Below are 24,143 nucleotides of genomic sequence, written 5' to 3'. Positions count from 1 at the left end.
AATCTATTGTTACTCCGTCAAGTCAACGCCGACCACCTTGAGTGCATCCACAGCCCACTCAGGGTACTGCGTCTTATCCTCGTACAGCCCTGCGAAAAACTCGCGTATATACGCAGGAAACCTATCCTCAATAATCGCCTGCCGAATCTCGCGCATGAGCTGCAGCTGATACCAAACATTGTGAATAGTCAACAGATGTGCCGCCACCGTCTCCTTGGAAGCGTTGTGGTGGATGTAGGCTTTTGAGACGCCCATGCCGTCCTCGCCCTCTCTGCAACACATGCAGCCACAACCAGGCTCAATAGGCCCAAAGTCGGTAGCGTACTTTGAGTTGCGGATGTTGAGGACGCCGCGCTTCGTGATTGCGTTTCCGAACCGGGCTGTCCTTGTTGGCCAGACGCAGTCGAACATGTCTGCTCCGAGAGCGACGCTGACGATGAGGTCTTCTGGGTAGCCGATGCCCATGACGTACCGGGGTTTGAGATCGGGCAGCAGGGCCGTACATGTCTCGACAACGCGGCAGTAGTCTGCTTTCGCTTCTCCTCCGCTGAGCCCGCCTATCGCAATGCCAGGGGTATCTCTAGCGAGCATTTCCCTGCAGCATTCTCGCCGCATCTCAAGGTCCAGTCCTCCCTGGATGATGCAAAACAGATTCTGCCTATCCGGATTCTTGTGCGCGGCGATGCACCTGTCGAGCCATCTTACGCTGCGCTCCATGGCCTCTCGCATGCGGGCTTTGTCTGGCGAGGTGGTCACCAAGACGTCGTCGAGCTGCATCATGATGTCGCTGCCTATTGTGTTTTGCAGGTCTATTGAGTGTTCTGGAGTGAGGAGCATGGGTGAGCCGTCGTGAGGACTCAGGAAGCGCACGCCTTCCTCTGTGATTGTGGCGAGTTTCAGCAGACTAACCATCTGGAAGCTGCCGTGATATGTCAGCTCACGATGGTCTCGGGTGAAGAATTGAATAAAACTTACCCTCCGCTATCTGTCAGTAGATTGTGATTCCATCCTTGCAGCTTGTGAGCACCACCAACGGCATCGAGAACCTCCTGGCCAGGCTTCAAGCCCAGGTGATAGGTGTTGTTCAGGCAGAGGCGACAACCAGTGTCCTCCAACTGTTCGTAAGTGATCCCCTTGAGAGAAGCCTGGGTGGCAACAGGCATGAAGACCGGTAGCTGAACTGGGCCATGAGGAAGTGTGAGAATGGAGGCGCGAGCTCGAGTTGTCTGGCTTGGAGTGGTCTCAGTCAGTATGGAGTCACATCAAGACTCGATGTTTTTGAGGCATGAGACTGACTGAGCATTTGGCAACCAGTTCAAAGGTGAGGGCGGGAGCTGAGTAAACGTTGGACGCCATTCTTTTTGTCATCAGCATTATCCCCCGATATGACCCATGAAAGTCCCTGGTTTGGGCCTGAAAGCGTTCAGAATCTGCCTCCTCTCACGGTGAATTTCTGATCTTCTGCCTGGGGAATTTCTTACACGACAAGGTGACCTTACCCTGGAACTGCAAGAAATTTGGCGGGGCGTCTTGGAACCTTGCATGCGCCACACCCCGCCACAACGAGGGGACCATCGCCGGATCAACCTCGGCAATTGGAAGCTGCGCTCAACTCCAGCACGAGAATTTGCATCCAAGTCGTCGGCCGTCGTATGAAGTGGCATCGATCCTCATCAGGCCCATTGCGCTTCCCAACGAGCTCCGACAGTCACAATGTCGGGCAGAGCCGTATCGCCCGGGGGGGCGCTGCTGAGGACATCGCGCATGTTCTCAATCCCCAAGCCGCTCCCCGAACCGCCGTCGACGAACCTCCATATCGGCGATCACAAGTCCGCGACAATGACGAGACCGTATCCGCAGCACCAGTCCCTCACCTCGCCGCTGGCATCACGAGAGAAGGGCGACTGGGGCCTCAAGCGCCCGTTCCCTCTCAAATCTACCATGGCCACTTCGACGCCCTACATCCGAGTCAAGCAGGTGGACACTGTCGAGAACGTCACCAACTTTGCTTCCGCGGCCGACCATTCGCTGTCATTAGAAAAGTTCCAGGAGTTGCGGGTGGCCATGTCCGTGCCGTTCAATACCGACAAGAAGTCACATGCCTCTTCAACACGGTCGGAGTTGTGGCACAAGTCGGTCTTCGAGGAGGATATGGACTTCACAGACTTCAAGGGCGGCCGGGGCGACGACCGGAGATGGAAGTTCCAGGGCCCGTGGCTTGCGAGGATGACGGAGGGAGAGTTTGTCGAGTACCTGAACAAGAAGGTCCGTCCCAAGAGGGCGCACTTCCGGGCACTCCTCAAGGAGAAGTTGGCGGACGACATCACGACGAGCCAGAACAAGGCTGCTTTGGACGCTGGCAAGGAGGCCCCTCCGAAATTCGAGGTGCGAGATATCACGGAGGCGCAGTTCACAGAATACCTGCGCGCGCTGCGCAACGACCGGGTGACGCTGTATGCGCTTGTCTCCAAGTTCCTCGACCTGGCGCCCCTGGGACAGCCCGTTGGTTTCATCCACGCCTTTTGGGCTGATCGAGACAGCCTTGCTCCCGAGAGCCCCTACGGCAAATCTGGCCCGCCCCCCAGCCACCCCTCGGCGGGTATCAGCTACCTGCGGACCAGCTCATTCATGGAGAACCACCCTGTCTACGGGCCCCAGGCCAAGAAAACGCCCGCATTGGCTCGAGTGGTGTATCCCAGATCTGGTCATATCCCTCCCAAGTTGGGCGTAGGCGGTTTCGTCGCCGACACTCCCTCCGGAGACAACGAGTTCAACCCGAGGACGCTAGCCAGAATGTCCGTCCCCAAGGGTGTTCTCAACGGCATCATGCACCTCGATACCACAACGTTTGGTGGTGCCAAGGCCTACGTCGAGGCTGCGACCGCCACCGTTGATCCCAGCGGCAAGGTCGTCCTGCAGCTGCGAGAGACAAGCCCCGAGGCCCAGGTCATCGCGCGAGAGAGCAGGGGCCTTACCGAGATCTACCACGACGGCCCGACGAAGGGCTATGTTCCCAGCGAACCGGCTAACCAGCAGTCAACGCGTATGTCAAACGAGACTCGTCTGAACCGTGTTGCTGATGAGGTGTTGGGGGAGTCGTCCCGCTTTGACAAGTCATAAAGGGGGCTATGAGTGAGGGCGGAAGAGTTTTGGCAGTTACGGGCGCGACGGATAGAAAAGATGGGCTGCGTTAATGATTGCCTGTCACTGTATATTATGAAAATGCTATCAAATCTACCCGTGTATCATACATGTAAAGCAGTACGAACAAAAGACGAAGTTCAAATGTTTCGTCAGTCTGAGTGTCTCCTTGACCTCAACTTACATCTCCAGAATGATCTAAAAGGGAATAGCTTGAGCACAGAATGACGTTAACCCGCGAATAGCTAGTGCTGAGCTTCACACAAGTCTATCTGCACTTGGAAATATTGCACGTGACCACACACGTGCATGCAATCCGAGCCCTAATCAATTCGGCTCCCAACCCCACCGCGGCTGCTCAACCACCAAGTTTTCCTTGGATAGGAATTCCGCAACGCTTCACTCACTACCACCAGTCCTCACCACCACCACGCCAACACCGTCAAAATGGGTCGCGTTCGTACCAAGACCGTCAAGAAGTCCGCCAAGGTCATCATTGAGCGGTACTACCCCCGCCTGACCCTCGACTTCGAGACCAACAAGCGCATCTGCGATGAGATTGCCATCATTGCTTCCAAGCGCCTGCGCAACAAGGTCAGACAGCACCATATCAGCACTTGAAGGGGAGAATTTCGATCTCGAGATCGGGAACGAAAAAGAAGAAGAAAGAAACGAATCAGGGGGATCATGTGGCTAACGGCGAGGTTGGACATACAGATTGCCGGTTACACCACCCACTTGATGAAGCGCATTCAGCGTGGACCCGTCCGTGGTATCTCCTTCAAGCTTCAGGAAGAGGAGCGTGAGCGCAAGGACCAGTTCGTCCCCGAGGTCTCTGCTCTCGACTTCTCCGAGGCTGGCCAGCTGGACGTCGACAACGAGACCAAGGACCTGCTCAAGCATCTCGGCGTATGTTCTCACCCCCGACGACCTCCCGAATGCTCGACAATCAGGCAGAGGGATCGTATAACTGACCCGTTTCTGTATAGTTCGACTCCATCCCCACCAACGTCATCCCCGTCTCCCAGGCTCAGGCTCCCGAGCGTGGCCAGCGACGATTCGGCGACCGCCCTCGCCGCGACTAAAAAGCTTTTTCTTTTTTTGTGGGAAATTGGGTCTCTGGTTTTGCAACATTTTGCAGGTTGGCGTCTCAGGATGGTAGTGAGTGCATAGATCTCGCACAAAAGAAAGATCTTCTACCCCACAAGGTGTCGCCGATTCTCTGATTAATTTCGAGATGACGCTTGATTGCCAAGAACCGTCCCTTCTCGTCACGCTGTCGTGTGCATGTGACTGAATGCAGGATCTCATTGAGCTGGATCTGCTATCCACTCTTGTCCCATTTACCTAACAAACTGCTGTGGGCGAGGATGTCCGATCAAGCCAAACTGTCAACGGGTATTATTGCGCCCAAACCACGTAACTTTTTCCGCCCTCAATATATGCTAAAGCCTTGATGAAAATGACAACCCAACGCCAAGTTTATGCTCCCCTGTTCGTCCTCACCAGGGTTCGGTTACTCTGATTCCTTTGTCTCTTCCTCGGGTATCTTTGCTTTATGGCCATCGACAAGTAAATGATCCTCTGAACTGGCAGTCCCAGCGGCCAATAAAGACGGCGCCACGACGTCCTTTTCCTTCAGCGTAACCTTGACCTTGTCCATGGAAGAGTTGATCCCGTTGCCTCCTCGTTCCATCGCCAAAGCAGCCGAGTCTCGGGCAGCCTGCCGCTGGTCGTCCAGCTTAAGCTCACCAAGCTTGCGCGCAGTCCGATCAGCCTCCGTCTCCATAGACTTGTCCTCGTCCAAAAGATCGATCTGGATGTCGGGAATCCCGGCTCGTTCCCAAGCAGCCGTCTCGTTGAGCTGGACCTTGACAAAGAGGGCTCTGCGCGCACATATCTGAGAGCACCACTTCTCGAGCTCCTTGCGCTTGACAATCTCGCCGCTGCTCGTCAGCTTCCACTCCCCGCCGCCGCCCGTCTGGCGTCTTGGTTTCGCGCAGAGCGTGTAGCCGCAAAGTTCATTCACATTGCGCTCTTCGATGAGGTCATCGTAGTCTGAAGGTTGGAAGAGTCGCACGTTGGCCTTGAAGTCTGCAATGTCGGACGGGGCTGGGTTTGCGGAGCTGTAGGGGGCTTCCCTAACGAGGGGATATTCTGATAGCAGGATGAGGCTGTCGAGGATCTGGCTTTCGAGGTCTTTGCGGTGCTGAAGGAGGGTTGCGTGGTGGATGGCGATTTCGCGTGCGGTCTGCTTTTTGGAGTCGCCCGAGGGCGTGATGGAGTCTTTGAGGATGCCCTTGGGCTTGCCGGATGAATTCGCCATGGGATGCCTGAAAGCTCCTTTGTGTGGTCCTTTGCGCGTCTCGGGTTTGCCTAGGTACTGGAGATGCCGGTGTTGGTTGAAGGGTCTAGAAGCGTGCGGTGGTGCAGAAAAAGCACAGCCTTTGGAATACAGAATAATTACAGCCTTGGGCGGCAGTGAAGCCGCGGCCCCACTAGAAATGGAAGCCAGAGCTGCTGCCGTGCCTTGCTTCTATGGAGCGCCTTCAGCCTGTCAGAAGAGTGCTTACAGATTACAGGAGAGCTGGAGGGGTTGCTGCCTGTGGCGCCTCGGCCGGACGAAAACACGCAGCCGGTGGCGCAACGCTGGGAAGACAAAATGATGGATGGATGGGCAAATGGGCTTTGACGTGCTTGTCTTGGTTGTGTAAGGCGACGGGAGTCGCGCAAGGGTGCCTGGTAGGTACGAAGCATGCATCATCGCCGTGTCCGAATGTGATATGCTACCAGGCGGGAGCAATGGAAACATGGACGGCCTTGGACATTGTGTGCATGTGCATGTGCATGTGCCTGTGCCTATGTGCCACAGGCCGCGGGCACGACGGCAGAGGAAGGCTGTGTTGGCCGGAGGTCCGGGGAGCTGGGCTGGAGCGTCTGGACTATTGTTTCTCGGGTCGTCGAATGTTTTGTCAGATCCAGCAATGCTGCGAGTCGCCAAGGCGGTGCCGAGTCCTGGGGACGCGATGCAGAGTCAGGATAAGAATCAGAATCAGAATCGGAAACGAAGGGCATCCCCCTGCATTGACGGCATGGCGATGGAAATAGAAATGTGATCTCGCATACCTGGCCTAGCACGTTTCGTGTTGTGCAAGGCCAGGTTCAGATGCGCCGTATGGCCTGTATCATCGCTCCACTGCAGCCTGGAAGCTCCTAAAAAGCCCCGTCGCGGCTATTATTTGAAGGTTCGAGAGAGCCTACCGCAACCTGTCTCTCTGTCCATCTTCCTGTCTCGCTGAATGGACAGCCGCCTGCCAGCTTCCAACCGCCCAAGTGACGAATGCGGCACATCCTCGGTACCGGTACCTGAGGCGACAAACCATCGACCCCTTCCTGCTGCTGCCACTGTCTGGCCCCTCCGCCACCGTCCGCGTACCCGTTAGCACATCCGGGCGGTCCTCCAGGTACTGCTACTTGGACGCCGTCCTCGTCATTGCCCTGTGGCCGCCGCCTGTCATTGATTGTCATGGTGCGCTGACGTCGACACTCGACTCGCTCTCGCACTCACACAAACACACCACTCAACGCTCACACTCAGCAGAAGCAACCTGGCGGCCGAGAGATCCACCGCGTTTCACAGCCTCTTCTGCGCCGTTTTTATCCTTTACACCTTCAACCCCCCCGTTTGCTTGTTTCTGCTGCACACCGAGACTCGCCAGATCCAGACTCGCTGCTCGTGGGCTGAAACCGCCGCTTGGCCAGCAATTACGCGACGGCCGTCCCCCTCACCCAGTGCCTCCCCACGTTTTACCACAGCCACTCACCGGCTGACCAAGGGAACGGCTTCTCTAGCGCCCCCACAGGCGACGACAACCTCCTCCTCTACAAGCCTCCCCAACCGCCTTGGAACGCTGTCTGGGCTGGAGTCCAGCAACTGCCGCCACCTGCAACGACACCACCCGCAATGGCCGCCCTGTTCCGCGTCAAGGCGCTGTACGAGTACTCGTCGCCGCACGAGGACGACCTCAACTTCCCCGCCGGCCAGGTCATTGCCGTCACGGACGAGGATGACGCCGACTGGTACGGCGGCGAGTACGTCGACGACGCCGGCGTCAAGAGGGAGGGCATCTTCCCCCGCAACTTTGTCGAAAAGTTCGAGCCCGTGGCGCCCCCGCGACCCGTGAGGAAGCAGAAGCAGGAGACCGACGCCGCCGCTGCTGCTCCCGCTGCCCCCCCTCCGGAGGCTCCCGCCGACGACGCGGCTGCGCGATCGACACCGCCGCCCGTTGACGTGGCCTCAGAGCTCTCGCCGAAGCGAGTCGCGGAGCCCGTCAAGCATACCCAGCCGGCAGAGCCTCCTGCTCCCGCTCCCGCTCCCGCACCGCCCGTGCCCGTGCCCGCGCCTGCTGCCGCCTCGGCTCCCGCACCCCCGCCAGCAGCAGCTCCCGCTCCAGTCCCGGTGCCTCTGCCAACCTCGCCCAAGCCTGCTGACGCTCCGGCCTCGACCGCTCCAGCTGGCGGCGCTCCGAAACCCAAGGCCGCCCCTCCGCCGGTGTCTGAGAAGCCCAGTTCCTTCAAAGACCGCATTGCAGCGTTTAACAAGTCAGCCGCGCCCCCCATTGCGCCCTTTAAGCCCAGTGGCCTCGGCGGCGCTGGCGCATCGAGCTTTATCAAGAAGCCATTCGTGGCCCCGCCCCCGAGCCGAAATGCATTCGTTCCCCCTCCTCGCGAGGCCCCCGCGGCCAGAGTCTACCGAAGAGACGAAGATCCCGAAGTCAAGGAGCAGGTGGCCGAGACCCAGGGGCAAGCTGAGAAGGCCGGATTGATTGCTCCCGAAACTCAGAAAGAGGACGAAGAAGACCAGCCCAAGCCTACCAGCCTCAAGGAGCGCATTGCTCTTCTCCAGAAGCAGCAGATGGAGCAGGCCCAACGCCATGCTGATGCGCTGGCCAAGAAAGAGAAGCCGAAGAAGCCGCCGCCACCTAAGAAGCGCGTGGATTCGCAAGCTTCTGTTCCTCCCGAGGCTGCGGAAGGGTCCGAGGCGCCCGAACGGAAATCCACTGATGAATCTGCCCCGAGGGCCTCGCTGGAGGCCACTCCCTCTGAGCCGGCTCCCCTACCGCCGCGACCCCAACCTGAGCCTGGTGCGACGGAGTCTACTGCAGAAGAAGCTGCTAATGGTGCAGCCGCAGAAGCCGATGCTGACGACAATGCTTCAAGACGACTTTCGAAAGTCCCGACTGCCTCATCTTCCGCTGCTCCCGCTGCTGACGTAGAACAGCCAGCGGCAGAGGAAACAGTGGAGGAAGAGCAGGAAGAGGAGGAGGAAGAGGAAGAAGAGGAGGAAGTCGACCCGGAAGTCAAGCGCAGAGAGGAGCTTCGGGCGCGCATGGCCAAGATGAGCGGTGGAATGGGTTTCCACGGCATGTTTGGTGCCCCAGCACCTCCTATGGGGGGTGGCCTGCCGAAGAAGAAGGCACCCAAGCCGCCCACAAAGTCGGCCGTCACGCGGGAAGAGGATGTCACTCCGCCGCCGCGCGCTCCTCCTGTTCCCACCATGATGGCGCTCCCGGGCATGGGACTTCCAGTTAAGCCCGCCGAAGAGACAGCAAAGTCTGATGAACCGGAGGCTGAACTAGCACAGAAATCCGAAGAGGGAGATGCTACCCCTGTTCAACCCGAAGAAGGTGAGGCACATATGGGCGTTAAGAACTCCAAAATATCTCATCTTTGCCTGCTAACACTCTGTAGCCTCTGCGGAACACAGAGCACCGCCGCCTGTGCCCCAAGAAGACTTGTCTGCTCCTCCAGTTCCCTCAGCGTGTATGTATAGATACGCCCACTGCCATCATGATAATGTACACGATACTGACTCTTCAAAGCCCGTCCGCCGCCCCCTCCCGTTCCTGCCGGAGGTATGTGAAGCCAACAATCTACCTACAGTCTATTCACATGCTGATATCCTTTGGCTGCATAGCTCGATCGCCCCCGCCCCCTCCTCCGGCTGCCGCTCCTATTAACACAGCTACAGAGGGATCCGAATCTGACGATGAACTCTCCAATGGGGCCCGTGAGGGCAATGAATCGTCGGCCTCTGCATTGAGATCCCCGATCCAACCTCCCGTCCAGTCGTTCGAGGCGTCGCTTCCTCCGCAATCGCCGCCCCGACCTGGTGCATTCTCGCCAACGTCTCCAACCAGCAAACGTGCTAGCAGACCCCCGCCTCCTGTGCCGGGCGCTGCGTCCATGCTTGCTGCGGTAACATCTCGCCCACCGCCGCCTCCACCACCCAGTGCGCCAAGCCGACGATCCACGGCGGACTTTGAAGTTGCCTCGCCGACTAGGCCTGCACAGGCAGGAGAAGAGATTGGAGAGGCAACAGAGTATGAGGGTGACTACGATACGGACATTGCTTCATCTGTACCTCACAAGGATGCTTTGGCGGCGAATGATCAAGAATCTAGCCTGGAAGAGACCAGCCTTCAGTCGCCCTTCACCGACGTACCGCCAGACGCGCCTCCTCCACCCCCGGTTGCTTCGACGCCGAGAGCAGCTCCTCCGCCTGTGCCGCAGTCTCCGCCCCTGCCGAGGAGATCGAACGATCTATCTCGTTCTGTTCCGATCTTGCCGCCTCCTGCGCCTCCGCCAAAGGTGATGTCGCCCACGTCGGAGGAAAGCCACGATGCTCTGTTCATCTCCAACGCGAGTGCGCCTAAGCCAGAAGATGTCGCGGAATCTCCGATTGTCGAGGAGCCGACTGCACTCTCATCTGACAACTCGAGAGCTGTGTCGCCGCCCGATCGAAGGGTCCCGCCTCCGATAGGTGCGCGTCCGCGAACCTCTGCCGATCTGCCCAGGCCCAGTCTGAGCGCTCCCAGGAGATCAATTGACCACCACCGCCCGTCGATGGACTCTGGCTTTATCGCGGGAGATATTGATTTGGCGGTGCAGAGCGGCTGGTGGAAGCAGTCGAACCAAGTCCCTCCGGTCCTCCAGGGCAGAAAGGACATCTACTTTGAGTGCGACGAGTCAACCACGACGAACCAAGGCGAGAAGACGATCATCAGCAGAGAAACATTCATCCTGTTCCAAGATTATTCGCAGACCATTCTCACGGCCCGCTACGATCCCTATGACCCGTCTAATGTCGAGCTAGAGCAACGGCACGAGGGTCCTCCCAAGGCGATGCGACAAGACCAGATGGAGGAAGCCTACGACACTTTTGGTCGAAAAATCATTGCAGCGGCCAGTGCCAAGAAGGACCAGGTTGTGGGCGACGGTACCGCGGCGAGCTTTGTTCTGGAAATGATCCGACCACTAGAGGATGCCCTGCTGCCTATTAGCACTAGATCGTACGGTGCCCTCGTCTACGCCAACATGGCCAACGCTTCCACCCAGCAGCACGATGTCATTCGTCCCGGCGACATCATCACCATCCGTAATGCCAAGTTCCAAGGGAAGCACGGGCCCATGCATGCCAAATACACCAGCGAGGTTGGCAAGCCAGACCACGTGGGCATCGTAGCCGAGTGGGATGGCACCAAGAAGAAGGTGAGGGCCTGGGAGCAGGGCAGAGACGGCAAGAAGGTGAAGCAAGAAAGCTACAAGCTGGATGACCTGAGGAGCGGTGAGGTCAAGATCTGGCGCGTGGTTTCTCGCAGCTGGGTCGGCTGGCAGAAGAAGCTCTCTTAGTGGTACGGGGGCTCTGGTTCGCCAGCCGGTCGAAGCTATCGGTCTTGAGAAGGGAGTAAGTATAAAAGAAGGAGATGGAAGGAGGGCATTTGGGGTGTAGATTAATCTCATATCATAGCACGACTGTCTTTGGCGTATCTCGTCGGACTGTGTGTGTCTATTGAAGAGCGCAGTGCATGTTTGGCTTTTCTCTTTTTTCCCTTCTGCCAAACATGTGTTGTGCCTGCTTTTGTACGTTTACGCATCTGTCATATAATCTTCCACTTAGATGTTTGATTTGCTTTTTTGCCTCAGCGTGATGTTGCGTTTTGCTTGTGATTGCCGGCTATGGTGAGCATTGCTTGGTTATGGTTAAGGCTGTTGTTTAGGTGAGGATACATATACTACTACTAGTACTATGAGATGGCCGGTGGCTGGCAAGGTTGGTTAACCCCTTGCATATGTAGGCCACATTTGATTCGACGGATATGATTTGCCTTGGTATCCGTGTGAAGAGATGGTGTGTTGCATTACAGGGGAGGACGAGGGGGGAAGGATGGAATAAGCGTATCTGCGACTAGTACTAATATTCCACGTAAGAACTGTTGTGTGCCTGACAGGTACGCCTACGTACTTTACCTATAAACCAATGTCTCGGCTTTTGGGAAGCCGACTTTTCGTTCTGACCAAGTCTCATGTGATGGGCGGCTATTGTAGGGATTTCGGGGTAGCGGTTGCTGGGAGAGAAGTTTTGGTGTTGAGTGTCTTGGACATTGTCTTGGATGATGTTCCGGGTGTTGGGGCGGTGTGATGGGTTGTGGTGGGATTTCACCTTTGTCGGAGAGCTTCGTTAGGAGACAGCGAATAGGATGTTTTAGCTGGTACAGGATGATGGGTGTTTATTTTGGCTGTGATACTCGGTAAAGAGGTGAAAGTATCAGGCACCAGCTCAGCTACGCATACGACATATGCAATGCTACTCTGCCGATTGTTTTCGGGATATTACTACGAGAAGTGCTTGATCTCTAGGCAGGACATCAGGTGTGCTGTACCTCCAGCTGCAAAAGATAAAGCACATCCTTTGTGAGATGGGATTGAAACCTATCAGAGTTGCACGACAGATGGAGGTTGGCTGGGCTTACGAAGGAAAATACAACATGGCTGATACAAAGTAACATGCAGGGCAGAGCGGCCTTGCGTATATCCCTTGATTGCCTAGCCAGGCTGCTTTACTCAGTCGTCATGTCAAGGGCAGATGCGGGATCGACTAAGCCTGGCGGGTTGGGGATGTCTCGATTGGATGAGGGATCGGGGGTTGTGTTGTTTAATGGGCTTGACGTGTGACCTTATCTGGGGAGAAACATGTCTGCTCTTTACCTCAACCTTCTTGTTTCTTATTTCTCCTCTTTGTCGTCTTTCTCTCGTCCTATTCAGCCTGATACTCTTTCAAGAGTATAGTTGATACGGCGTGATCTACTTGCTTCTTCCTCTGCTCCTCTCCAAGTCCATCGGTCCTCATTACAATCCTTCAAGATGCCCGCAGACTCAACAGCACCCACCAAGGCCCTCGCCGACTTCTTCCCCAACCAGCGCAAGAACCTCCCCATCGCCCTGACCACCGAAGACGTCAAGGGCAAGACCTACGTCGTCACCGGCGCCACCGGCGGCATCGGCTATGAGCTCGCCAAGCACCTCGTCCGCCTTGAGGCCGGCAAAGTAATCATTGGCGCGCGCAGCGAGGAGCGCGGCAAGGCCGCCAAGGCGACCATTGAAAGCGACGCCGCCGGCGGCCGCAAGGATGTCGTCGAGATCTGGCCGCTGGACCTCGCTTCGTACGAGTCCGTCAGGGCGTTTGGCAAGCGGATCGAGACCGTGGAGAGGGTTGACGCGCTGGTTTTGAATGCGGGCGTTTCGCATGCCGGGTGGCAGGTCAAGGAGGGCAACGAGTCGCACCTGACGGTGAATTTCATTTCGAATTATTTGCTCGCCTTTGAGGCGTTGCCGCACATGCAGGCCGTTGCGAGGACGCACGGCATCACGCCTCGTCTTGTGGTTGTCGGGTCGATGGGCGCCTTCTTTGGCGGCGAGAGCATCAAGAAGTTTCCCGCAGAGGGCATCTTGGACGATCTGAATGACAGGGCCAAGTGGGAGAGCGACTTTACGAACCGGTACACGGTGACGAAATTGCTGGAGCACATGGCTGCGCGGCAGCTTGCTTCCCTGAGGCCCGTGTCTGAGCTCGGGGTCGTTGTGAATGTTGTCGATCCGGGGTTCTGCAAGACGGGGCTGAATAAGGAGTTGAGTATTTGGACGCGGGCCAAGGCATGGTTCGCCAAAGTTGCGCTGGGGCGGAGCGCCGAGATGGGAAGCAGGACGCTGGTGCATGCTGTCAAGGCTGGGGAGGAGAGTCATGGGAAGTATTTGACTTCGTGCGAGATTCGAGAGTGAGTTTCCTCCTTGCAGTTGTTGCGTTGGGTACCTTGTGATGCTGATGCTGATGTTCTTGTTTAGGGACCATATTCCGGAGTGGGTGACCAATGAGACTGGACAGGCGATTCAGAAGCAGATTTGGGATGAGCTTCTCGTGAAGCTGGATACGATTGAGCCTGGCTTGCCGTCTCGTGTCATTGCTGATTGGGCATAAACCTTGGGGGGTTGTTCTGATACGACTTGGATTTACGAAGGGCGTTGTGCTGGCACGATGGGTGCATATTGCGAAGACTGCTATTTCTTGACGGACTCTAGTACACGAGGCGCGAGGACATGGTACTGTGTTGATTGAATACGAACACATAATTCTGGGTATTGATTTACTTTGTTAATGCTTTTGTGATATGTTTCTTGATGATGTCGATGCTGACAAGGGGCAGTCGAGGTGGACGTAAGATGGGAGTCTTAGTAAGATGGCCTTGCATCTGTCTCGACATATTACATGTGCAGATATGGCGATTGATTGCAAGGCTGGACCGTAGATAATCAGTGATATAAATGGGTTCAAAGGCCAGAAATGCAATTCCAAGGCCTCTCATTCAAAAATCTTGCTTATCTGCTTCATCTCGATTCAGATTTAAACAACATATGCTATACTTGAGGGGACTCCCTCAGCACAGCCAGCTACTGTCCAGACTCTCAATGTGTTTTCCATTTCTGTATAAAAAGTCTTCCGATGCCATTAAAGAGAACAAAAGGTTGCGTCCCATATCCATCACAAGCATCGCGACTCACCAAGCCGGGCCAAAGCATTTCCACTAAGCCAGTCAAACAACTCACTACCGCTGATTATGTGAGAAGCATCTGATTGTCAACAAGAGAACCACCAGGTAGACCACCATTTCCAGCCTTATAATCAATTTTGCAACGAAGAGGTCAATTGGGTCTTCAGCCATTGAATTCCTGTTGCCTATCTTCCGGCCATAGAGCTGCTCTTCGAGGTTAAGACGTTCAATTGCCTTCTTAGTCGTAGGATCCTCATCAAATATCTTGCGAGGATAGTTTCCGATGCAGTTATTCTCAAGAGCGTGAATATCGCAAGGCACTTCGACGACCCACAGAGGGAAGCATTGCTGGTTGACAAACGTGTTGTGAACTCGCGAGAGACAGTATTGCCCGTCAGTCCATCGACTGATGGAGAATTTTGAGGCCTTGCCCCATGTCTCCGTGGTTCCAAGGCGGCCATCAGGTGTATTTACTGGCCAGTTGACCCACAGCCCGAAACTTTCGTCAGTCAGGCCGTCTCCCAGAACATCGTAGATGCGGAATTCGTCGTTGGGATTGATGGGCGATCTGCCGGAGCAAGCCTCGGTTTTGCAGAACTGGAACTTTCAGAACTTTCGACTCTCATCTACGATATCATATTGACCTGTCCCATCAGGCCCCAATAGGCCATTTGTGAATTGAAAGAGGTAACACTTTCCTATACCTTAGATCATCAGTACCAGCTAACCGCTTCAAAGGTGCTAGAGCATAGATGAAGCATCTCCCAGTATGCTTACCTTCATGGAGGCCGGATTCGCAAGATGGTGCGGGAATGGCAACTTGGCAGACTCCACTGGCGTCCTCGATCATGTTGGAGGGGCAAACGCACTCGCCGTCGACCATGATCTTTCCCAGATTGCCGCAGACGACACTCTTGGCGAACTGCTCTAGGGAACAACATCTGTAGCCAGCTTTGTCCGATCCCGGTTGATGGCGTTTCGCGTCACAGCAGTCGGGGGAGGCAGGGTCATTGCCTTGAGGGCAGCATGCGATTTGAGCTCCTTGGTCATTCTGGGCGAGGATGAAGGAGGCCGACGCGAGTTGGAGAAGAAAGGCTCCAGCAAAGAGGAGACTGTTGCGGAATGGTTTCATTTTGTTGTTTCGTGCCGTAGTTGCCAATGTTCTCTTGAGGGTATTCGCGGATAAAGGATAATGGGATTGGCAAGTTGTCAAGCAATGAGCGTTGGTGCTGTTTTGGCCGCTCCTGATGCCTAATTCCTAGAGAATCTTTTGCCCAAAAGCCCGTTCGAGATTTCTCCTGTTGACAGTAGGTACATGTATGCAGCGTCCATGATTGGTTTATTCTGGTTCATCTGCAAACGGCACGTGATGGTCCATAACCACTTTCATAGGACGATTCACTTCGCTTGAAGTGATTGCTTGAATCTGGACTGGACTGTTTGTAATCATCTGGTAGTTGTGCTTTCGCTCCTGTCCCCACCACGGATTGCTGATCGAGATGGTGCCGTGTTGGACGCAACAGTTATGAGCATGAGACATCGTTATTAGACGCAAGACCACTATCATCTTGTTCCGCACAACAAATGTATTCCCACTATGAGAAGTGCCGTAAGAAGTGTACTGGATTGGTCTTTGTGTGTTCACCAAGGACTCGGTTGGATTGGTGTCAAAGGTGGGTGAACTGGTTCGTGATTCCATATATCGGATATGTCAGCACAGAATGAGGTAAACCCGTCATCGTTGACAGTAATTCCAACCTCAGCCGCTGTTTTGCTGCTTCCTTCAAGTACTTGCAAATGAATGATTAAGGGTCAACGGTACGTATTATCTTTCTCGAGTTCTTATTGTGGAAGATCCTGAGGCTGACTTTATTGACATATCAAGCGGGATGTACATAGTTCTAGCTGTGGCGATTCCGGCAAATAGTGCCAACTTACTATTCTAGGGGTGATGGAATATGAATGTTGTCATCCAACCAATGGACACATCCAAAAGGAAGACTAAGAGGAGAAAGATGGAATAGAAAGCTGCAGAATTTCGGAATAAGCTGTCGTCATCTCATTTCACACAAAGTTTACCGTAAAGGTTAATTGACGTTGGCAGATCCCCAGAGGACGCGCAACCCTCCCACGGGAAATCTGGGGATCGAGGCGGTGCAGGAGGAGGACGTTGTAAAGTGGCTGAGCGGCAGCCAAGGGGGGGCTCTGCTTCATCATACGAGGGTTTGTGGGAATCAATCACAGAAATTGGTGCCAAGGGCAGGTGAGAAATCGTACAATTGGCCTCAATGCATGTAATCATTAATATAGGCTTCAAGGGAAGCTTTGATGTTGCTCCGATACCAAGTTCAGTATTGCAAGAATACGTAACATGGTAATGGTGGTCGTTTGCACAGTCTCAACCCGTCTGCCACCACACTGAGCACGATGATGCCACAAACGGGTCCAAAGAGGTATCACCAGCATCGCGTGGAGCGAGAGAGACGCTAGAAGGACGGTCACTAATGCATCAAGCCGTCCAAGCGGCTGTTGTGGGCGGAATCGACAACCAGGCTGTGTGCACGACGACTTGGACGTGTAAGTCGATGGCGGTACGAACTGGTCAAGTGTTGATATCAAGGCAACTACGAGTGAAAGAGTACCTTGGTGTTTCTCTTGTACTGAGCATCACATAACCTAGGGCTATTCTTCGACTTTTGGTACCGTTTCCTGCATCCCAGCGTTCTAATGCCACTCAAGTAGATGCTGTTTGCATGCTGCTGCCCTTCTCTTCGCGATCCTCTTTATTCGGGCTCCAGCTGTCAACAGCCTGGGCTGCCTCTTTTGGCGCCTGGTTCCAGCTAATACTAGCGGATTAGGGGAGCAGCAGCGCTAGAGCCACTAGAGGCCACTAGAGCTGCTGTCGCGGCAAGCGCCCGCCCCCACCAGACAGTAGCTGAACCGACTGATCCCTGGAGCTGAGACAAGCATTTGATGACGGGGCACCTCGACAGCCGTCATCCAGGAACCGCGAACCAGCAACGTCGAACCGAAGCGAATCCTTTGACGCCTGCTGCTTTGTGTCCTTTCCCGTTCACAGACGACTGACATCTTATCAATTCTCATCACCAAACTCACACCTGTTATCGACTCTACCATACCTATGCTTAGTTAAACTCCGGCCTGCTCCGTTGAGCATCGCGCGTTCCTGGCTGCGACAACCACCGCAGCTGAGACCTCAACGGTTCACAGTGAACCCCAAATGCCAGCGCCACAGGCCTACGGGTACTAGTACTACGACTACGACTCATCAGCCGGTATTGACGGGCAAACATGCCCTCGTTCACCCCCAACGAGCGCGAGCGCAGGATCCTGCAACTGTCTCAGCAATGGGGCATCGTCCTCCCGCCCGTTCCTCCTCCGCTGTCGCGGCCCATGCAGCCGCCCTCGTTCCGCACGCCCGCCGACGACGAGGTGGCTGAGGCTCTTGTCCAGCAGCGCATGGCTGAATCGGCAAAGGCGCGTCCCAAGAGCGGCCTCAGAGGGGCCTTTTCTTCGAACAGCCTCAAGAAGGGCAAGGCTGTGGATGTCAAGGATGTGCTCGACGTCCTGGGGCAGTGGATCGACAACTCCGGCTCGCCGGGCGTCGCCGAGGCCCTGATCCTCAAGCTGACGGCGGCCGGCGTGGACCTGGCGGGCTCGCAGCAGCACAAGAGCGGCATCCTGAGCAGGAGGAAGAGCCTGGACAGCTTCGAAGGCCGCACGCAGCTGCTGAGGTCTGCCGTGGAGAGAAACATGTCCGACATGGTCCGCGTCCTGCTTCCCCACGCCGACTCTCTTGCGCTCGATGCGTCTCTTACCGTTGCTATTCGAAACGGCAATTCCCAGATCGTCGAGAATCTGCTGAGGTACGGCGCCAACGCCTCGCGACTGACCGAGACACAAACGGCCTTTCGCCAGGCATGCTCCAACCATGGAATGTCTGGCATCGTCAGCCTGGTCCTCCAGTCAGAGGGCCGACCTCCTGCTGCCCTGATATCTGACGCCATGATCGATGCCGCGAGGGCGGGTAACTTGCAGACCGTGCTCTATCTTAGCCGCTCCACGGCGGATGGAAACCATAGGCATGCCGAGGCCCTGAGGCAAGCAGTTGAACTGGGTCGAAAGGACATTGCAGTGGCCATCATCATGGGAAATCTGCCGCCACAGCGTCCAGGGCTGGACAGCGCCTTTCAGGCTGCCTTTGAGCACTCATCGATGAACCCACACTCCAAATTGGAGCTGGCAGAGCTCTTACTTTGTGCCGGCGCCGGAGGGGACTTTTTGTCCCAGGCACTCGAGTTATCGTGCGAAACTCAGTTTTACGACATGGCCAACCTGCTGGCCATGTATGGCGCTTCTATAGAGTACAACGACGCCTCGATGCTGAAAGGCGCTATTGCTCGTGGGCAACTAGATCTGGTCAATTCACTCCTCCACGAGCGAACTGCGCTGAGCCCCCCGGCTGCGTCAAGCTGTGTCTCAGCCATTCCCAAGCAGGCTGCCTTTGAAGTGCGTTATTCCTTGCTTACTCTGTTATTGAAAAAGGGAGCCAACGGTGAGGCGCTTCACGGGGCTCTCATCGATGCTGTTGAAGCTGGAGATGTAGATTCGGTCGAGCTGCTTCTCAAAACCCACTTCCCAACGACGCAACCCAATGGACATAAGCCCATGACCAGTGGGCGTCATGCCGTTGCATCTGTTGATTATCAAAACGGGAGGGCCATTGCCGCCGCGGTAATGCAGTCGAATATAGAGATGACGAGGCAACTCTTGGCTGCACGGCCTTCGGCTGAGACACTGACAGCCGTCTTCCCGCTGACCATGAAGTTGTCAGGCACAGACCGCTACCAAATGGTGGAACAGTTCCTCAGGCACAAGCTACCTTCCTCTACTTTACATGCCGCCCTCCAAGATGCCATTGCTGAACCTATCTCCAAGAGAGATGAAGCACTCGTTGGCCTGCTGCTACAGCGGGATGCGGACATCAACTTCAACAATGGCGCCGGCCTTGCTCCTCTCATTGCACAAAAAGATGTCCGCCTTCTTATGCCTTTACTGAAAAAGGTAACTCCGCAGACAGCAGCCGCGAGAACATACGATGCCATGCGGCTCGATGATCACAGGACGAGATTCGAAATCATGACATCGTTGCTCATTGCGGGCGCCTCTGCCGGCGTGGTCGAAGTTGCCACGGCGTTATCAGAGACTTTGACAGAGAAGCCTGTCGACATGTCACTCCTCTCGCTGCTGCTTCAGAAAGGTTACGCCGATGTCAATGCGCTGGACGGCGTAGTTATCGAGAAAGCGGTGCTCAACCTCGACCCCAAGGTGCTGGAACTGGTCTTTGGCCTGGGAAAGCCCACAAGTCAGTCGGTAACCAAAGCGCTGCAAACCCTTGCTTCGACAACCCCATCCGACGGGAAGACTGGCAAGCTGCGAGTGTTACTACCGCGGTCTGATCGAAAGGAAGATTTGGATAGCTTTCTTGCTCAGGAGGTGCAGCTCCTTGCTCAGACCACAGGTCACGGTCAGAAACAGCTGCCACTCGCTGCCCTGGAGTTGTTGCTGGAATCCGGGGCCGATCCGAATGCATACAAAGCCGCAGCATTGTGTCATGCAGTCATGGGAGGCAACATTCGCATCGTTGATCTACTGTTCGGACCCCAATGCCGCTTAAACCAAGCTTCTCTGCGCCTCGCACTCCCTCATGCCCTGAGGCTGCAAGACCCTATGAACAGGCTGACGCTGTCCAAGAGGCTTGTGGAGGCTGGGATATCGCCGCAGGAGGTCAATCAGGCGCTGATCCACGCGATCAAGACCTACCCCGAGGACTTTGGCCTGATACGGACTCTAGCTAGCAAGGCTGATGCTTCAGACGGCGAAGCCTTGTCTCTCGCCGTATCCAAGGAGTCTGTGGATGTGACTGACATTCTGCTGCAAGTCTCCAACCACTCAGTCGGCAGCCGCAGCATGGCACTGACTCGAGCGATGGAAATCAAGAATCGCCCAAACCGAAACACCCTGTGCCAACGCTTGTTGGCATATGAGATATCGTCGACCGCGGCCTCGAACGCCCTGCTGGTTGCCGCCCGTGAGGGCGATGTCAAGCTGGGCGACATTCTCATGTCTCATGGCGCAAGCATGTCGGAGAATAACGGCCAAGCCGTCATCGAAGCATGCCGTGGTGGCTCCGTGGAAGTGCTCAAGGTTCTCTTGGGGACGGATATGCAAGTCCGCAATGCGACTCTTGAGGAGGGATTCCAAGCAGCTACTGAGGTCCGGGACTTGAGCAAGCGGGCTATGATCTTTGAGTTGCTCCTGGGTAAGGGGTTCAGGGGCGAGCTTGTTGATGCGCAGCTGGAGACGGCAGCGAGATATGGGAAAGATGGCCAGGCCATCTTGAGGGTACTGCTTGTTGCCGGGGCAGACCCGAATTATACCAATGGCGAAGCTGTCGTTGCGGCCACAAGAAGCGCCTTTATCGAAAACCTGGAGCTCCTCCTTGGTCTCTGGGACGAGGGCGATAGCCAAGTGAGCAACAAAGAGGCCGCTATTTCTTGCTTTGCGTGAAGCTAACGTACGGTTCTGCAGAAGAAAGTCTCGCCCCCTACATTGATCCGGGCACTTAAGGCGTGCTGGAGCCTGAACCGTGACACTCGGTATCATATAATCGGCGATCTTATGAAGGCCGACTTACCCGTGGCAGAAGATTTACACATTGCTTTGAACAACGCAGTGAACGAGGAAGATCCCGAGGAGAGGCTGGTGAAGCTTCTGCTGGACTACGGCGCTTCACCCTTGGCCAACGGGTGCAAGACCTTGGTCGATGCTGTACAGAAATCTCTCTCCTCGGTGTTGCCTCTCCTGTTGGATATTGAGATTCCGCAGCACGACATTGATATGGCGTTTAACAACTCATTCAAAGCCGACAACTTTGACTCTTGGTTTACGCGGTCCGGTTTGGAAACAGCGCAGATGCTACTGACCAAGGGTGCAAAGGGCGACGCTCTCAGTGAAGCCCTCATCCCAGTCATGAATAGTGTCGTTTCCAACCCGGAGCTTGCTGACGACTTTTTCGACGTCCTTACTTCTTACGGTCCCAACGTCAACTATCAGAATGGAGAGCCGTTGCGGCTTGCGGCATCACAAGCAAACGTCGAATGGACGCACAGGCTCCTTGCGTGTCACCCGTCCACAGAAACGCTCACGTTTGCGTTTCACTGCATATTCGACACTGCACTCCCTCAGGACGAAGTGTTGGACTTTTTCCAAATGTTTGCAGAATATCACGAGGGAGACGTTCGGCTTGATGTCATGGCCACTCGTGCCGGCTCCATGCCGGTCCTGGGGAAAGCCATTTCGCAGTATCCTCGATCCTCGACCATCTTGACGACGCTGTTGGATGCCGGTTACTATCATGATCAGTCCATGCTATACAAGCTTCACGAAGAGATTGAGGAGGAAGAGGAGATGACGCTGCTCACGTGGGCCATTGCCCAGCCGCAGAAGAAAGTTAGCTCTAATCTGATTCAGATACTGGTAGAGCGGGGAGGTGAGTGAATCACGATCAGTGAAAATGAGTTGCCGGTCGACGTGTACTGACATTCAATGTAGCCAAGGTCAATGTCGCCACCAAGCTGTCGGGAACAACTCCTCTCATGCTGGCTGTTCGGGAACGTCGCCCGGATATCGTAAAGTTGCTTTTACTAGAAGGGGCTGATGTAGATGCCATGGACTTTCTTGGAAGAACTCCAATGGCCATGGTTTCCCATTTGGGCGGCGATGTTGCTATCAAAATCATGTCCACTCTCCTTGCTGCAGAGCCGTCCAAGGACGACGGCTCATTACACAACGCCGCCAGGGAGTTGAACCTTACAGCAGTCACGGTACTCATAGAAGCAGGCCACGATCCGGACTTTCCCAGCCCGCTCCACAACGGTCGCAGTGCTCTCGGAGAAGTCTGCTTGCATGGATCCGACGGCGAGGAGATGACGCCTGAGCGGGAACGAAAGATGCAAAAAGTCATGACCTTCCTGGTTGAGAAGGCCAAATGCGATCTTACCATCAAGCTGGATGGCAAGTCCATGCTGTACCTCTGCTTTGAGGCGGCAGATCCAGTATCTACGACGCGCGCATTTTTGAAGAGCGGCATGTGGAGGTTCATCAACAAGCCATTCAACCAGTATGCAGACGAAACGTTTGTATATTCGCCGACAATGTATGTCAACAGGATTCTGACGTCGTCCGATGTCCGTGATGAACTTCTTACTGTTCTTCGCGCCAACCGCGCCACGGACGTTTTCTATGCCAAGGAAGGCACTCAACCGGAGGGAGCCGTCGGGTTGCCGGAGGATATAGAGGTACGAGAGCGCCTCCGCAAAGCTCGCTCGGAGCGGCTTGCGGAGGAATCTCAGGACTTTGCCGTTGCATTGGCCAGGAAGAGAGAGTTGGCCTCTGTTGAGCAGCAGATACAATCGCAAAAGGCAGAGATGGAGGATGCTCGCCGCAGGAGGTTACAGTCTGAGGACCTCGCTACCGTCCGCTCCAAGGCTCAGCTGGAAGAGAGCCTAGCGAACGATGCCTTTAGACGGCGTCTTTCAGAGCAGAGAGCGGTGACAGAAGCCACACTGGCGAGTTCGAGGGCCATGGCGGCATCTGAGCTCGAGGCCGAAGAGGCGAGACAGCGCAAGGCGCTGGAGTGGGAGAACAAGCTCAACGCGGAGCGGGCGGGCAACGCGCGCGCGCTGATTGAGATGCGCATCGGCGAGAGGGAGGAGCTGGAGCGCATCGACGTGGCGTCTGAGCAGCGGATCCAGCGGAGGCTGGAGGCGCAGAGGAGACTGGTGGAGAGCCAGGAGAAGCTGGCGCGGAGGTTGGGGGATTCGCCGCTGTCGTCGGCGGATGCGAGGAGGCAGATTGGGTATGTTACCGAGTTGAATTAGGGGGGTTCTACTCACTGGTTTGCTTGAATGGAGTTGTTTGTTGACTTTTTGGTTGTTTTGGTAGGGATGGGAAGTTTTGATCATGATGCTTTTGGGAATTGGGTTGGATTAGGCTGAGCGAGCGTTGCTTCATAATGACGGTCTATATATAGGTACCTAACCTTAGGCGTATATCAAGTCAAGAAATGAGATACCAGCCTATTGTCGAACATACAATGAGCATCCTCATGCCGGGTTCTGGTCGAAGATGATGTTGGCGGGATGTAAAGTTGTTTGGTGATGAGGGGGCTGAGCTTTCAAAGTCTCTGTTCATCACACGCAGGGCCCGAGGGGGCAGTGAAACTAAGTCAGAACTACATAGGTAGATTACCTTGAAGGAGCTATCACAAGTCCTTTTTTTTTTTCTTTTTTCCATGAACTTTATAAGTAGAAAGAAGCTGTCGTGATGCTTTCGAAGCCACATGTCTACTCCACATCCATTGAGAAAAAAAGCGAGTAATCGTAATGGAGTCTTCTGCGCCCGTTTCTACAACTAATTAGAAGAGGGTACTTGTGATGTGACGCGCCTCTGGTCTGCCATATGGAGATTGAACGAAGAATTATGGTGAAGGTGGTTGATTTTGAGAAGATGTTGCTGGTGTACGGGTCGGGGGATGAGCTAGAGGTACCAATATTGTCGTGCTCGAGGCCTCGAGGGGACGTAAAATTGCTGTGAAACGACAATTCTGATAATTCATAACTCAAGCTGACCAGGGTGCAATCAGATGGGAACCTGAAGTATGCCTCGCGTCGTGGCGAAGTATAAGTGGTCGTAGGATTTGGAAATGGAGCACTTCTTCAGCTCTCGAGAGCGGTCCAGAAGGCTGTGAGAAGAAAAGGAGGGCCATTCGTGGCTGTGATTCGTGGCCTACTTGGAAAAATTGGAGTAAGAGTCGGGAAAGGTTTGCCTACCTGAGGCCTCGGGGGAGGTTAAAAATGCTGTGGAAGAAGAAGGCATTCGGAAAGCTTCGCCTTCTATTGTGGAGACTGGAAAGTCGGTGATACCTCTTCAGGCCTTGGGGGGGGGGGTTAAAATTGCTGTGAAGGAGAGGTTCTGCAGGGAGTAGACATGCTGGCTGAGCTTACAACGGGCAAGGATTCGTTGTCACTGAGT

At 55.1% G+C, this 24,143-nt stretch overlaps 8 protein-coding genes across 8 annotated transcripts; 5 read left to right on the top strand and 3 right to left on the bottom strand.

The window, feature by feature from the left end:
* Positions 1 to 9: 9 nt before the first annotated feature.
* BBK36DRAFT_1122676 (Queuine tRNA-ribosyltransferase) lies at positions 10 to 1,356 on the bottom strand (the record flags this gene model as incomplete). Its single annotated transcript, XM_024890969.1, has 3 exons — positions 10 to 919; positions 976 to 1,226; positions 1,297 to 1,356. 3 exons carry the CDS (start codon positions 1,354 to 1,356, stop codon positions 10 to 12), a joined length of 1,221 nt encoding a protein of 406 aa, XP_024747990.1.
* A 243-nt stretch (positions 1,357 to 1,599) lies between these two features.
* Positions 1,600 to 3,279, top strand: BBK36DRAFT_1135882 (hypothetical protein). The gene is made up of 2 exons (XM_024892793.1): positions 1,600 to 1,637; positions 1,675 to 3,279. The coding sequence occupies exon 2, from the start codon at positions 1,714 to 1,716 to the stop codon at positions 3,118 to 3,120; it is 1,407 nt and encodes a 468-aa protein (XP_024747989.1). The 5' UTR covers positions 1,600 to 1,637; positions 1,675 to 1,713; the 3' UTR covers positions 3,121 to 3,279.
* A 240-nt stretch (positions 3,280 to 3,519) lies between these two features.
* On the top strand, positions 3,520 to 4,240 carry BBK36DRAFT_1135881 (ribosomal protein S17e). The gene is made up of 3 exons (XM_024892792.1): positions 3,520 to 3,735; positions 3,859 to 4,050; positions 4,131 to 4,240. The coding sequence occupies exons 1-3, from the start codon at positions 3,589 to 3,591 to the stop codon at positions 4,224 to 4,226; spliced, it is 435 nt and encodes a 144-aa protein (XP_024747988.1). The 5' UTR covers positions 3,520 to 3,588; the 3' UTR covers positions 4,227 to 4,240.
* A 417-nt stretch (positions 4,241 to 4,657) lies between these two features.
* BBK36DRAFT_1122935 (hypothetical protein) lies at positions 4,658 to 5,467 on the bottom strand (the record flags this gene model as incomplete). The annotated part of the gene is made up of 1 exon (XM_024890996.1): positions 4,658 to 5,467. One exon carries the CDS (start codon positions 5,465 to 5,467, stop codon positions 4,658 to 4,660), a length of 810 nt encoding a protein of 269 aa, XP_024747987.1.
* A 1,578-nt stretch (positions 5,468 to 7,045) lies between these two features.
* BBK36DRAFT_1177015 (hypothetical protein) lies at positions 7,046 to 10,834 on the top strand (the record flags this gene model as incomplete). Its single annotated transcript, XM_024896041.1, has 6 exons — positions 7,046 to 8,754; positions 8,802 to 8,812; positions 8,893 to 8,964; positions 9,024 to 9,056; positions 9,119 to 9,756; positions 9,814 to 10,834. The coding sequence occupies exons 1-6, from the start codon at positions 7,106 to 7,108 to the stop codon at positions 10,831 to 10,833; spliced, it is 3,423 nt and encodes a 1,140-aa protein (XP_024747986.1). The 5' UTR covers positions 7,046 to 7,105.
* Positions 10,835 to 12,345: 1,511 nt separating this feature from the next.
* BBK36DRAFT_1123049 (NAD(P)-binding protein) lies at positions 12,346 to 13,456 on the top strand (the record flags this gene model as incomplete). Its single annotated transcript, XM_024891008.1, has 2 exons — positions 12,346 to 13,256; positions 13,324 to 13,456. 2 exons carry the CDS (start codon positions 12,346 to 12,348, stop codon positions 13,454 to 13,456), a joined length of 1,044 nt encoding a protein of 347 aa, XP_024747985.1.
* An 853-nt stretch (positions 13,457 to 14,309) lies between these two features.
* BBK36DRAFT_27295 (hypothetical protein) lies at positions 14,310 to 15,021 on the bottom strand (the record flags this gene model as incomplete). The annotated part of the gene is made up of 2 exons (XM_024898002.1): positions 14,310 to 14,630; positions 14,722 to 15,021. Coding segments are annotated over 2 exons (621 nt in total), but the record flags the coding sequence as incomplete, so codon positions are not given.
* A 2,318-nt stretch (positions 15,022 to 17,339) lies between these two features.
* Positions 17,340 to 22,990, top strand: BBK36DRAFT_1177008 (hypothetical protein; the record flags this gene model as incomplete). The annotated part of the gene is made up of 5 exons (XM_024896040.1): positions 17,340 to 17,417; positions 17,448 to 18,557; positions 18,594 to 20,579; positions 20,640 to 21,600; positions 21,663 to 22,990. 5 exons carry the CDS (start codon positions 17,340 to 17,342, stop codon positions 22,988 to 22,990), a joined length of 5,463 nt encoding a protein of 1,820 aa, XP_024747983.1.
* Between the last annotated feature and the right edge of the window lie 1,153 nt (positions 22,991 to 24,143).

This window comes from Trichoderma citrinoviride, assembly GCF_003025115.1.
Source record: "Trichoderma citrinoviride strain TUCIM 6016 unplaced genomic scaffold BBK36scaffold_10, whole genome shotgun sequence".
Lineage (NCBI taxonomy): Eukaryota > Fungi > Ascomycota > Sordariomycetes > Hypocreales > Hypocreaceae > Trichoderma > Trichoderma citrinoviride.
The sequence above is the reverse complement of the archived record's forward strand: the minus strand, read 5'-3'. Positions and strand labels throughout refer to the sequence as shown.

Coding starts and splice junctions, on each gene's coding strand:
- BBK36DRAFT_1135882 (XM_024892793.1), top strand. CDS start 1,714: ATGTCGGGCAGAGCCGTATCGCCCGGGGGGGCGCTGCTGAGGACATCG.
- BBK36DRAFT_1135881 (XM_024892792.1), top strand. CDS start 3,589: ATGGGTCGCGTTCGTACCAAGACCGTCAAGAAGTCCGCCAAGGTCATC. Junction 3,736..3,858: donor CCAAGCGCCTGCGCAACAAG/GTCAGACAGCAC, acceptor TTGGACATACAG/ATTGCCGGTTACACCACCCA. Junction 4,051..4,130: donor ACCTGCTCAAGCATCTCGGC/GTATGTTCTCAC, acceptor GTTTCTGTATAG/TTCGACTCCATCCCCACCAA.